We start from the raw sequence: 13,785 nt of genomic DNA on the forward strand, positions 1-13,785 counted from the left end.
TCGAATGTGCTCGACTGTGAAATACCCATTTTGAATAAATGCAAAACAGTGCGGTATTTTTTCTAAAATACAGGGCACAACCATTGGGATATTGATAAAGTACCATTCAAATTATACCACAAAGTGCAGTAACCGGAAAATCTGATCAATATTTGAAATGATATTGAAATGAAACCACAACCATTGAGATATTGATAAAGTACCATTCAAATTATACCACAAAGTGCAGTAACCGGAAAATCTGATCAATATTTGAAATGATATTGAAATGAAATCTGCATTATAATTATAAGTCTATTAGTACGCAGGTAACATTATTAGTAAAATAAGAACAATGAAAATAATTTAATACTCGTATAGTCAAGCACAGCATCAGGAAAGTATCTGCCAATGTACAAATGGCGTCAAATTGATTTGTATACAAAATATAAGATCCAATTAAAACTGATATTTTTTAATATTCATAATCTATAGAGTATTTTTTAAGAAAGTATACATATACATATAAACGATTACAAAAAAGAGTCAAACACCAAAACTTCAGCTCTACAGTTGTTCATTTCTTCATTGCTTGGGGCGTACTAACATCTTAATTTCTTTAAGTTCGATCGATTGGTGAATTAAATGTTCCTGATTTAAATTACTGCATAAGAAAAAGAAACAGTCATGTACTCCATCGAAAATAACAATTAACAATATTTACCAATAAAAACAATTGGTGTACCACCAACCACTACTAAATGCCTTCGCGCAATTACCATCGCCAGATCGATCATTATCGCGATCGAATGTTGAGAATTTCATGTTGTCACCGTTTCTCATTGCATCTTTCACATTTCCATTGAATTTACCCAAACTCAGTTTGTATCCATTGTCTTCATTAGATATTTTGAAGTCGTCATAACGAGCGAAGTAAACAGTCCCATTCACAGCAACCAAATGTATATACAGTTCGGAACGTTGCAAGCTCGTGATACGATGTATTTTCTCCAATCCGAGGAAGAAATCACTCTTATGAAAACCGAAGCCTTCGCGATATGCTGCCCAATCCCTATTAAAATTCTCCTTTCCCCCAACTCGCTGTTGTATTACAATCCATCCAGGTCCACCTAACTGACTATCGCATAACACATCGAAGAAACCAACTCCAGAAACTCTTATTTCATGAACACCAGGATAATCGCCAAAAGGAGAGCAACTTGATGGGATAATAGTATTGGGTAAAGTCTTATTCAATGTATCAACTTCAGATTGACATAACTGATTTTCTTTCACCTTATCTATTAGCTTAGTTTGACTATCTTTAAATTTCAATTCAATTTTTTTCTGTTGTTCTCTGATATTTTCTGATGTCCTGTGCAATGTATCAATTTCAGATTGACATAACTGATTTTCTTTCACCTTATCTATTAGTTTAGTTTGACTATCTTTAAATTGCAATTCAATTTTTTTCTGTTCTTCTCTGATATTTACCAATATCCAGTGCAACGTATTAATTTCAGATTGGCATAACGTATTTTCTTTCACCTTATCTATTAGCTTAATTTGACTATCTTTAAATTGCAATTCAATTCTTTTCTGTTGTTCTCTGATATTTTCTGATGTCCTGTGCAATGTATAAATTTCAGATTGGCATAACTGATTTTCTTTCACCTTATCTATTAGCTTACTTTGACTATCTCTAAATTGCAATTCAATTCTTTTATGTTGTTCTCTAATATTTTCTGATGTCCTGTTCAATGTACCAATTTCAGTTTGGCATAACTGATTTTCCTTCACCTTATCTATTAGCTTACTTTGACTATCTTTAAATTGCAATTCAATTCTTTTATGTTGTTCTCTAATATTTTCTGATGTCCTGTTCAATGTACCAATTTCAGTTTGGCATAACTGAATATCTTTATCTTGCTTTATTAATTTAGTTTTACTCTTCTCTAATTTCAACTCAAGTGTTTTCTGATATTCAGTACTATTTTGAATATTCTCACTAAATCTCTTTATATTTTCATCTTTTTCAATTAAGCTAGAATTAAGATTTTTGAATTGAAGTTCGCAATTTTCTAAGTTTGTGGATTTATCAGCTAACTCTTCTTTTAGTTTCACAATCATATTTTGTAGTGAATTAATTTCAGATTCTAATTTATCAACTTTAATTTGACACGATTGCAAATCGTTTTCTCCTTTCATTACTTTGTTTTTATACTCATCTAATAGAGCTGCCTCCCTCATGGATTTTTTATGAATTTTTACATTTAATTCTTTAAACTTATTTTCCTCAATTTCACTTTCTTTTAACTCATTTTTAACCTGTTTTAAATAATCTATCAAAGGTTTCACAATTTTATAGGTTTGATTGAGGTCGGATTCACACGTCTGATGAGAAGAAAATGTAAACATTCTTAGCACTCACTGTACTACACTGCTTTATGTAACTGTTCTCACCTCTTCGAAGTCAGCTGCGGCCAGCAAGAATATTTGAAGAATTATTAGGAAAACAGTTGCGTTGATTTTTATTTTCCACATTTTGAATGTTTCGACTGCAAGCAAGCAAGAATATTTTGAAACTAAAAGTTGTATTTGGGCTTTCGCGTAATCAATGCATGTGGGTTCAGCTCAAAAATTCGTAGCGGAAAAGAAGGCGATAGCAAATAGTGTCAATGTCTAGACACTGTGATTCGATTCTAAGAATTATTTTTACTTAGAATTGGTTTTACTTAGAATTAGAAGAAGTTCAGTCTGTATGTGTTCATGTAATATTTATTAATTTTATTAATCCGTATTTTAGAAAAACATTTCCAGTTTTCGAAAGTGGGGCAATTTTTAATTTCGTTGCTGTACATACATATTTGTTCAGATGATAAGGAAACGAGCGGCCTTCACGACGTCAGACTTGTGAAGAGCAATCAAAAATACTTGCTGGTTCTCTCCGCTGATATCTCTCAGCTTAGCTACCGCTGTTGAGTATAATTCTGTACTCTAATTCTAGCAATCGGGATAGGCGGCAGATGCTGATATACATTGTGTGCCGATGGGTAGATCAGCTAAGTGATCTTTTCTATTTTAATAACAAATTGATTAAGATTAACTATGCCTAACTCATTTTGACCTCTGTTCATCACAGCCATATTATTTGGGATTAGGCTTTGTGCAGTGAAATGCATTTGGGATTACAATGTGCTGATTTAGCACAGCATCCAGAACACACAGATGCTTTTCTCCCCTGGCAACGTCAACCAACTTAGATGCCCATACTGTGCTCAGCTTCTAATTCCTTATGTACGGCGATGGCCATCAACTTCCTCATTTCCATTTCTATTCCCCCTGACTTTTCTCATTAACGACTCAAGTTTGGATCCCTATACGAGGATGTGGTCACGCCGGGAGTCATTCCCATTTGAAAATTGCGTTCATGATAATTGCGATTCTGCGTTTAATAGCTTTTTCACAATTTAAGCAAGTGGTATTTTGTTGATATTACACGCATTTCACATACTTTGTGCTACTTGTTTTTTTATTAAAATTTTATACTGTTTGCGGCAGTTTATTGACAATGGACGCACCCTGGAATTGAACTCATTACGGCTGAACAAATAGGCGTTTGTAAAAGATAACAAGCACAATCTAAATCTACAGACTTTAAATGCGATTATAATACAAAAGAATTGAACAGTTGAAACACGAGTATAATGATTTCTTACATTATCATTAAGCTTCGACTTTAATACTTGGTTTTTTATCATAAATAGGGAATAAATGTGTTTAAAATTATAATAAAAATTAACTACGAAAGCAGCTTTTCCAATAAAAGTAAAACAGTACGAATGATAAACAAAAATACTTATATATACCACATGCTATATTTCGTATATCAATATACCACTACATTAAAAATATACCATATAAGAATATATGATATCTTATTCGCCGTAATTTTCGTTTTGAGCTGAATTCTCTGATTTTGCCTCTTCGATTGTATTCACACCTTGTTGCTGCCAAATCCAAATAATGTTGTAATGTCGCAAAATTTAGTAACTAAATAAAAAAACACCAATAAAGATAAATATATTAACCAGTGGATAAAAAAAGAGAAATATATGTATAACAAGCTGATTCAGTTAATATTCCTCAATCAATTTATTTTAAATTAGAAAAGGCAGCTAATCTTTAGTTTTGATTCTGAATTTAGTCAAAACTTTAATGGCATATTATGTTTATATTAATTAATATTAATAAATAAAGAAAAAATTAATAAACTAATAATAATAATAATAAAATGATCAAATCTTTTTAAGTGAGATCATTTTTTTTATTTTGAAAAGAAAAATAAAATTCTAACCATTAGATTTTAATCGGAATTTGATACTAATTGAAATGCAAAAACATTTTATTTTTATTAATTTTTATATTTAGTTAATGCTGTTGAATGCTGCGAAGAACTTTCAATTTCTGTGAAATGTAAACAACGAAAAATCAAATGCGTAGTTTATGCTAAAGACCTTGTCCGTCAATCTCAGATGCGACTGCTGTAGTGAATGTGACTTGTTTGATGGGTGTCGTTGTTGTTGTTGTTTTAGTCGTAAACAAAATAGATTGAAAGTGGAGAGAGAGACAATGTATTTCGATGAGAAAGGTTTGGTAAATGTTTTGCGTAGATTTTTCTTTTGTTGCATTTAACGCTGCAATTTGATTGCAGTTTGTTGATTTCATTATGAAAGTGGGCAACAAACTGTTTTGCTTCTAGACTAGACTGCAGGCTGTGTGTTTGTGTGTGTGCGAGTGTGTGTGTTGCATGTTGCCAACAATTGAATAAAAACCCAATGCGAAAAAAACCCTTTTTCATGTTACCACAACATTTGTTTGTCTCACAAATAAAACAAAGCTGCAAAACCAACAACAAGAATTGCCATTGGCGGCGCTTTGGCTTTGTACTTGTCTCTGATGCAGTTTTTTTTGTGCAGTTGTTGTTGTTGTTGTGGCTGCTGTTGCCTTAGTTGTTTCCTATTAACGATAAAATCACATGACACGAACTGGTTGGCGATTTGGCCTCGGTTCCAGCTTCAACTTCGGTTTCAGCTTTGTTATTTCGTTGCTGCTGCCTTTTTTATTATTTATTTATTTATATCTTATTGGCTTTGGCGCCGGCGCCACTAACCCAGTTAAGTCCTCCACGCTTTGCGTTGGCCAATTATGCCACATTAACTGCAGTCGCTCTTATCGCAGAAGGATAAACGGCTGAAGGCAGGCAGGCAACAATGAAGAGAAGGATGGTCATTGATTCGGGCTGCTGCACACATTACGCAACGCCAGTGTCAATTAAATCAGTTTTACTCCAAATATTTTACGGGGCAATGTCAACAACAAAGAGAAGATGCTGTCCGCCTGCCAAGCCAAAGAGACAATATATACGAGTATATGGCTCAATATATTGACAGCGGCCGCACACCTTTTGGGCTTTGGGCTTTGGGCCACGCCTGATTGAATTTATGTCTGCCCTGCATTGGGCTCCAATTGTTTACACACAACTTTCACAAATTAACTCGAGCTCCAGATAAAAAAAAAACAACTTACGAGTCGACAAAATAAAGCAACAACTACGATTGCAACTACAACGACAGCAACTGCAACAGCAGCGGCAACAGCGGCGACAACAGCAACGACTTGTTGCACAGCCAACTCGATTAAAATGCGGCAAATTTAATTGGACCCAAAACGGGTCGCTAATTCTGGGTGGCCACACAGTGGCAAGCTTTGAAGTTTCAATTTTGAAATAATAAATGCATATTTGTAAATTGTGCACCTAAAAAATTTAAGCAATTTAAAACTGAGAGATATTAAATTACACAAATTTAAAAACTTAAAAACAATGATTAGGAATTCAAAAGAGAATAAGCTATTCTCCTTTGTAAATTATTAAAATTTAAACAAATAATTAAAAAGGATTACATATTTATTTAATATTATTATTTATCATTTAACTCGCTTTGTTGAATTCAGAATATTACAGAAGTGGAACAAAATCCTCAGGATGATATGTTAATACTTTGTGCCGGCACAAAATGTATGTAACAGACAGACTGCCTAAAGTATTTTCTTAAATATGTATAGTATAGCCATTAGTAAATTTTAGTACTATATCAATATAACAAAATATAATCATTGGAGTTTATTATTTTTTCCTTTTGTATATTAATTTTATGTATTTTTAGAATAATTATGTTTTTTTTAATAAGTAGCGGGTATCTTACAGTCAAGCACACGCGATTCTAGCTTCCTAACTTATTTGTAAATTGTTTTAGCTAAACAATTTAAAATATAGAAATAGCCATAGAAAATTATAGTAATATAATTAATCATATAAATATGATTCATATTTCATTAAAATACATTTCTAAGTGCTATTTTATAATATGTGGTAAGCTTTAAATAAAGTATTTGGTATTAATTAATAATACCAAATAATTAATAAAAAGTTGTATATAGATTCCTATTTTAAATTAGTAAAATGTTTATTAATATTATTCCATTTAGCATCATTCAAATTTCTAGAAATTTTCAACTTTAATTATAGTTCAATTGTGCCCACTGTATTGAAATGTAATTGAAATTGGTCTGGCGGCGATCGGTCAAGTGCAAGTGGTAATTTAAAGAATCGGGTGAAGAGCGCAGGCAGGCATCGAGTGTCCAATGTTGGCGCCCCCATCTTGCGCATAATTTTCGATCAGCTTTGCTGTCGTCGTCGTCGTCGTCGTCGTTGTCGTTGGTTCCGTTGTCGTTTTTGTCTGCTGAATACGATTTTTTTCTCTTCGTTGGAGGGGGAAGAAAGTTGAGCGACAGTGCGACAGTGGAACAAGTAATCGTATGCTGCAGTGCTCGGCATCGTTTCATGTGTTGTTAAGTGAAATGAAAAGTGCATAAATAAATCTGCCGCCTCGTCTCGTTGCAGACACAGACGCAGCCTCAGCTTGCGTTGCAAGTTGCCAACGATAAGAATCAAGTGAGTTCAGGCTGCAATGCAACAGACAAAAGAACTTTCGCTTTCGTTTTGGGCCTTTTTTTGGTGGTAGACAGCAAGCAGCAAGTAAAAGTGCGAGTGCATTATTTAAGCCAAGTTTGGCTATTGAAATGCAACCGGTCGCAAGCCATGTGAAAATCGGCAATCGAAAGACTGATGCCTGGAGACAGCAAAAGTGAAGTTGTATAGTAAATGTAACTGTGGCTGTGCGTACTTTATAAGTAGATACAACAATTATGTGGCGTTTAATGAGCCGCTGAAGTTGCCTGTCATGCGGCCTGACTGATGAGATTGATTGCATAAGCTGCGGCAATGCAACAATTGTCAACGATTCTTCGTCTCTTTCTCTTTAGTCGAATTATGCGCGCTTTCACTGTAGAATCGGTTAGAAGTGCAGCAAATGATTTTCGCTTGTTAGGTTTATGAGCGCAGCGCAACGGCGACGAAACGAGTGATAGTAAAAGTGATAGTCGTTTTTCAATACCAGATTATTATGGCTTAAATATTTTACGACTTATATAACCACACACACACACACACTCGCACACACGTCAAAGCAATTAAGCCAGCAAAACACACACACACACCCAGTCACACACTCGGCTGCTGCTTTTCTAATTAATTTCGAAATAAAATGAAGATAGAGAAAGAGAGAGACTGAGAGAGAAGAAAAAAAAATCTCAACAAAATTTCATTTTCATTGACGGCCACTTTTCAACTGCAGTTGTCCGCCGCCTGATGAAGCAACAACACCATCCACTATAACGTTTGGTACACTTAATTGACAAGTGTGAAACTTTCGATTTCTATACACCCATTGACATACAAAAATACAGCGACAACAACAACAACATGTTGGTTAAGAGCTGCCTAATGATCCCGCCTGCTATGATTTGTTGAGTCTAAATGTCACAATTTTCCAAACTGATGGCTTGACTTGACGATGCAACGAGCAGCAACAACTGAAGCAGGAGGTGTTGTCTGAACAAGGTGTGCGCCTGCCTCTGGATTATGGATTGTGCCTCGCCTGCTATCACGGCGGTGGTGCGGCTTGATGGCTTTGCTGATAATTATTGATATGGCTTGAAACGGGTGTTAAACTGCCAACTGGCAACTGGTAAACCGCTGCCGAATCTCCATTTGACTTGACAAAAAGGCAGGCGCAATGAAATTAAATGATTAACTAACATTTGCCACAGACAGAGGTCTATCTATCTCTCTCTGTCTCTCCCTCTCTCTCGCTCTTCTCCCCTTCTTCTGAAGACCGTTTTGGAACGTGCAAAATGGGTGAAATTTCTTACTAAGTCTGGTCTTCGCTCGCATCGTGCTCAAGTGCCGCTCAGACGCGATTTTATATACTACTCGTACTACAAAATATATGTTTCAATTACCGCTGGCGGCATCGACAACAACAACAAAAACAACAACAAGAAATGTTTCGAAAATGAAAGTTGCAATATTTCAATTGAACAGCTTAATTGTGATGTGAGCTCGCCGTGTGTGCGAATGCGAATCTCAATCTTCATCGCTGCTCGTCGTGTCGTTCCACAAATCACAAAGCACACATTAAATGTATGAAGAACTAGCTGAGCGATTATTAAGTTATCTATTTTAAGTTAAATATTTAACAAGAAACATTACGCAACTTTCATTGAATGAGATTATTTATTTATTTAAGTAAGATGATGTGAAGGCACGTCCTCTTTATTTAACTCGTGAGCATAAAATTGTATTAAAAAAATAATAAACTATTATAGGTACATATATCTTAACAATCCTTAATTTTACTTGTTAATGTTATAATTTCGCTACACTGTTCATATTATTATGTACCTAGCACTTATTATACAACATTATAAAACTTATTAACATTTACAGTTGAAAAGAGAATAATAATGGATCAATTCTTATGTTCTGTTGACAATCATAAAATAAAATATGTTTCTTAAATTTTAAGGAAGAATTTAAATTTTTATTAATAAGCGCAAATTATAAACTTCATAAACTTACAACAGGAATCCTCCGTATATGTATTTAATGTGTGCTTTAATTTGTATAAAAATAAGAATAATAAAGACTTATTTACTATCTTCTGTCCTGATAAGTAATAATACTTTTGTTAATTTGAAATTGGATACTAAAACATTAAAGTAGCTTCCAGGTATAAATATAAAAAATAAAAAAAGTATACATTTTAAATAAATATTTCTAATTTAAGATCCATAAATCATATAAAAGTGTAAAATATTAATTAATAATTCAAATTTAAGAATTCAAGTATAAATTATTAATTCAAAAGTTAAATTTCAGTTATATAAATCATAAAAAAAGTATAAATTGTGAATAATTCATTTAAGTTCAAGATTTCAGAAGAATAAAATAATTGCTGAAGTGAAACCTAAGAAATAAAAAAGAATTCTCAGTCAAAACCATAAATCGAAATCTTGAGAAGAAGATTATCATGATAAAGAATAATGCATCTATAACACGAACGTAAGTTTATACCTTCAACCTAATCAGCTTCTGGGAAACTATGTTGCATTAGCAAAAACCACATAATCTTTTTTACATTAAGGAGTAATTTTATTTCACTTTCGTATATTCCAGAATAAAGGAAATATTCTCATTTATTTGATCCAAACATGCAATAAATATTCTGTTTAGTTAACTACACCTATTCTCCACAGCCAAAACTTGAATCTAAAACTCATTGCAATCAGATACAGACTTGTTAGGCATCGCAGACGGGATTGCAAATTCTATTAAGGATTGATTTCGCAGAAAAAAGGAGAACATCAGCTCGTTTATATTTCATCTTTCTGACAACCCATAATTAAAAATCAATTTGGCGCGCTTAGAAGTCGCGCATGTCAGCTACAAACACACAAAGCGTGTATTATGCAACCGCCGACAGCAACAACAACAGCAACAACAAAAATATTATAAAAATACAGAAAATACAAAAAATAATAATAAAGTTTGTTGCCTGAGTCTTTTGTTTTGTCAAGAGGTGCAGATTCAAGATGCCCCCCGCATCTGCTCGAGCAGACATCAACGTGAGCTCAACATATCAAGCCTAATATCTTAAACACACACACACACACACATATGTGTATATAGACTGTCGTTTATGTGGAGTTCACGCTATGTCAAGCATGATTTTGTTGTTGCCTCGAGGCTGAGTGGTTAAGTGAGGCTGCCGTCGCCTCCCAACTGCCATAGAAACTCATTAATGAGCGCACAAACTGGCATTTGACAGATTTTTTAATTAAAGCATACAAATTGCGATTTTTCATGCTTTTAGCCAGCTGAGATGCTGACGGCACAGCACCTAAAACAACAGCTAAAGCCAACTGCAAATATTTTCAACTTTGAGGAGCGACGACGAGCGGCAGCTGCCCTATTTAACCTTAAAAATGTTAAGACTTTCCTTGCATCTCAATTTGATTTACGTAACTCGTAACCTGATTAGCATTATTATAAATACAACATGCTAGAGCAGCAAAAAGTGTTATGAAATGAGGCACCCCTAAGGTCAATAATCGATCGAGTAGAAAATTTCATCAACTACTGTTCTCTCACTTTGTTGTTATCTTTTGTAATAACCATTAAAATTAGGGTAAATTGGGCAATTATGTAAATTGGGATTATGAAAAGCAAACAAATTGAAGGAGCGGCCTCTGATCTTATATATTCTTGATTTTAAAAAAGTATCCAATGAAATATGTATATAAGTTATATATAAAACTGAAGTATAATTTATTTATAATTATAAATATTGTAATTATTGTAAGATTATTATTGTAATTTTTATTGTAAGATTTTTATTAATATAATAATTGTCACTTTGACAGAAATGATGCTATATTCATAATTTTATGTATAATATATTTTTATATTTTTCCTAGTGCTACAAGAAAACAATGAAAGAGAAACACTGTCAAGCAATTGTATCAACATAAGTTCATTATTATTTTTAACATCTCTCTTATCTTGAATTTGAGTTAAAATTAAAATTAAATATTGAAAATCAAGAATATTTTACTATTTACAGTATATATTTTATGTAAAATGTTTGTTTCAGTTAAGTTAGAAAACGAACTTTTAAGCTTTAGCTGTTAAAAATTCTAGAGATGAAACATCGGAAGATGAATAAATCAGTTCGTCTAAACTATTAATAACATTGTGTATTTGGCAATATTATGCTAACTATTTATAGTCTTCAAAGTTTTATAAAACAGCGGCGACGAAAAAACAGCGCACAGTGACTAAACATTTGTAAAGTTATTGATAAAAATAATGCTGATAAAAATTTTGGAATTTTTTTTCATCTTTTAGTTGATTGTTTTTGTAATTGAAATAGGAGAAAAAATTATTTTATTAAATAATATTATCATATTGTGTGTGCTTAAATAAGTCAGGTACATTTTATTTTGAATAAACGCTTATGTGTTAAAAAAAAAACAAATTAAAAAATAAATTTCCCTAATTTAAATTTGTAATGCTTAGTTGAAAGCAGAATCAACAAAAGTTCTATATGCTTGAAGCATTTAGCTTATATATTAACAGCTATCAAATTAAGTATACGTAACCAGCGAATGCATTTCCCAAAACTTTGCGTAATCAACAGCAACAGCAACATCATTATTATTATTAACATTATCAAGCTGGCAGTCTGTGCTGTGTTGTTTTGCTCCTTTCACTTTGTGCACAGACTGCCGCCTAATTATTCCTGGTCGATTCGCCCCCGCCAAGCCACAGCCGCCACCGCCGCCGTCTGCTTTCCTCTCTGCTCCATTGTCTGGCTGAGATTTCGCACATAATTAAATTGCGCAAAAATTTACATGAAATTAATCGTTTTATTGTTGTGTCTCGTGTGGCACATGTGCCGCATGCGCCATGCGGAAGCGGTGCCCTACCAAAAAATGGCCAAAACAAAAAAAAAGCAGTGGCCAAGCAGCACGCAAGATTTATGCGCCGAAGGCCGCCAATTGACGACAAAAATTATTGAGGAATTTTAGCCAAAAAACAAAGTTTGAATTTACATTCATTAGATTTCTTAGTGGCTACCTCTTTTCACTTTCTCAGTTGCGTCACACGCGCGAGACAAGATTGGCTTTAACCACTTGGCCCAGAATCGTCAAGCAATTGACTGTTCCCACTTGGCCTAGAATCGTTAGGAAATTTACATTCTCCCGCGGCGTTTTGTTTAGACCAAAAAAGCGCAGAAGCTGCTTCTGACTTCAGCAGTTATTAAATGAACGTGTCGCGCGACGGTTCGACAATGGAGCAACTTCGATTTGGAATTGGAATTGGATTGGTGTTGCTGATTTTTGTGGGAGCAGCTGCCGGACAAGCGGAATATTACTACAACAATGTGACAGATTACACGTATTTAGATGACCGATCGTCTCGCTTTCCGCCGCTTAGCTTCTCTAGTAATGAAAATATTACGGCCATCGAGGAGCTCGACGCATTTCCCAATCGCATCGTCAATGGCAAACGCATCGGCTGCCAGCGAGCGCCTTACCAAGTGGCGCTGCACTATAACGGCTACTTCATGTGCGGCGGCAGCATTCTCTCGCGACATTGGATACTGACTGCAGCGCACTGTGTGGCAGGTAGTCGTGGCAAGTTCAAGGTGCGTGTGGGATCCACGCAACAGCAACGTGGCGGGCAATTGCATCGCGTCAAATTGGTGATTGCGAATGCCAGATACAACAGCAAGAGCATGCGCAATGATTTGGCCTTATTGCGCCTGGCCACGCCCCTGCGCTTTGGCAACTGCGTGCAGCCCATCAAGTTGCCCAACAGTCGCAGAAGACGTCTTCCGAACTGTTATCTCGTCAGTGGTTGGGGACTGAGCAGCGCTTCGGCCAAGAACGTGCAACGCTATCTGCTTGGCACAAAAGTCTGCAAGGTGACACACAATCGTTGCAGGCAGTTGTATCAACGTGGTGGCGTTCGCATCTATCGGCAGATGCTCTGTGCCTCGCGTTTGGGCCACGACAGCTGCTCCGGGGACTCCGGCGGACCGCTCGCTTATGGACGCAGGCTCTATGGAGTTGTTTCCTTTGGCATTGGCTGCGCCAACCGCAACTATCCGGGCGTTTATGTGCATGTTCGAAAATCCAAGCGATGGATACGAAGTGTCATGAGGAAATACTCAAAAAGTTAAAAACTGACTAATAAATGAATAAATAATACAAAATAATAATAGATAATAATAATAATCAATAATAATAAATAATAATTATAAAAATGATCTTTTTCAGAAACATAAACTTAAATTACATTTGTAATATTCTCTGTAAGAATTGATAAATAGCACAAAGTAGAAAAATCATTTTTAAAAAATTGCAATTTTAAAAAAACAACATATTTACAATGTAATCGTAAAAGTTGCTTAAAAAGTTTTTTAAATTTCTTCTTAATTTGAAACTGAGTTAAAATATATATATATTATAATAATTTCGGAGTTATTTTTCTGTTTTCAAATAATTGCAAAAACGAACAAATTAGAACTAAAAACCAAAAATTAACAAATTTATATATTTTAGTGTAATATAGAAAGTTTCTAAAATCAATCTTAAAATTGGTTACAAGCATCGAGTATTTAGTGATGATAAGTTAACATTTCTATTACTCAAATATACTTACCTTTTAAAGCAAATTTAGATGTCTTCTACTTTTTAAGTCCTAAAATAATAAACGCACAGCATAAAAATGCAAAAATAAAAATTAGTCATACATTTTTGAATATTTATTCCATT

General features: G+C 34.2%; 2 protein-coding genes across 2 annotated transcripts; one reads left to right on the forward strand and one right to left on the reverse strand.

The window, feature by feature from the left end:
• Positions 1-435: 435 nt before the first annotated feature.
• LOC133844676 (angiopoietin-related protein 7-like) lies at positions 436-2,354 on the reverse strand. Its single transcript, XM_062278763.1, has 2 exons — positions 704-2,354; positions 436-643 (listed from the first exon to the last, which is right to left on the reverse strand). The coding sequence occupies exons 1-2, from the start codon at positions 2,227-2,229 to the stop codon at positions 565-567; spliced, it is 1,605 nt and encodes a 534-aa protein (XP_062134747.1). The 5' UTR covers positions 2,230-2,354; the 3' UTR covers positions 436-564.
• A 9,942-nt stretch (positions 2,355-12,296) lies between these two features.
• Positions 12,297-13,192, forward strand: LOC133844420 (trypsin epsilon-like). The gene has a single exon (XM_062278391.1). It carries the CDS (start codon positions 12,297-12,299, stop codon positions 13,188-13,190), a length of 894 nt encoding a protein of 297 aa, XP_062134375.1. The 3' UTR covers positions 13,191-13,192.
• The last annotated feature ends 593 nt before the right edge of the window (positions 13,193-13,785 follow it).

This window comes from Drosophila sulfurigaster, chromosome 3, assembly GCF_023558435.1.
Source record: "Drosophila sulfurigaster albostrigata strain 15112-1811.04 chromosome 3, ASM2355843v2, whole genome shotgun sequence".
NCBI classification, from domain to species: domain Eukaryota; kingdom Metazoa; phylum Arthropoda; class Insecta; order Diptera; family Drosophilidae; genus Drosophila; species Drosophila sulfurigaster.

Excerpts from the sequence above, each read along its gene's own strand:
- LOC133844676 (XM_062278763.1), bottom strand. The coding sequence starts at position 2,229 with ATGAGGGAGGCAGCTCTATTAGATGAGTATAAAAACAAAGTAATGAAA. Across the intron at positions 644-703 it reads TACACCAATTGTTTTTATTG|TAATTTAAATCAGGAACATT; the intron begins GTAAATATTGTT and ends TTTCTTATGCAG.
- LOC133844420 (XM_062278391.1), top strand. The coding sequence starts at position 12,297 with ATGGAGCAACTTCGATTTGGAATTGGAATTGGATTGGTGTTGCTGATT.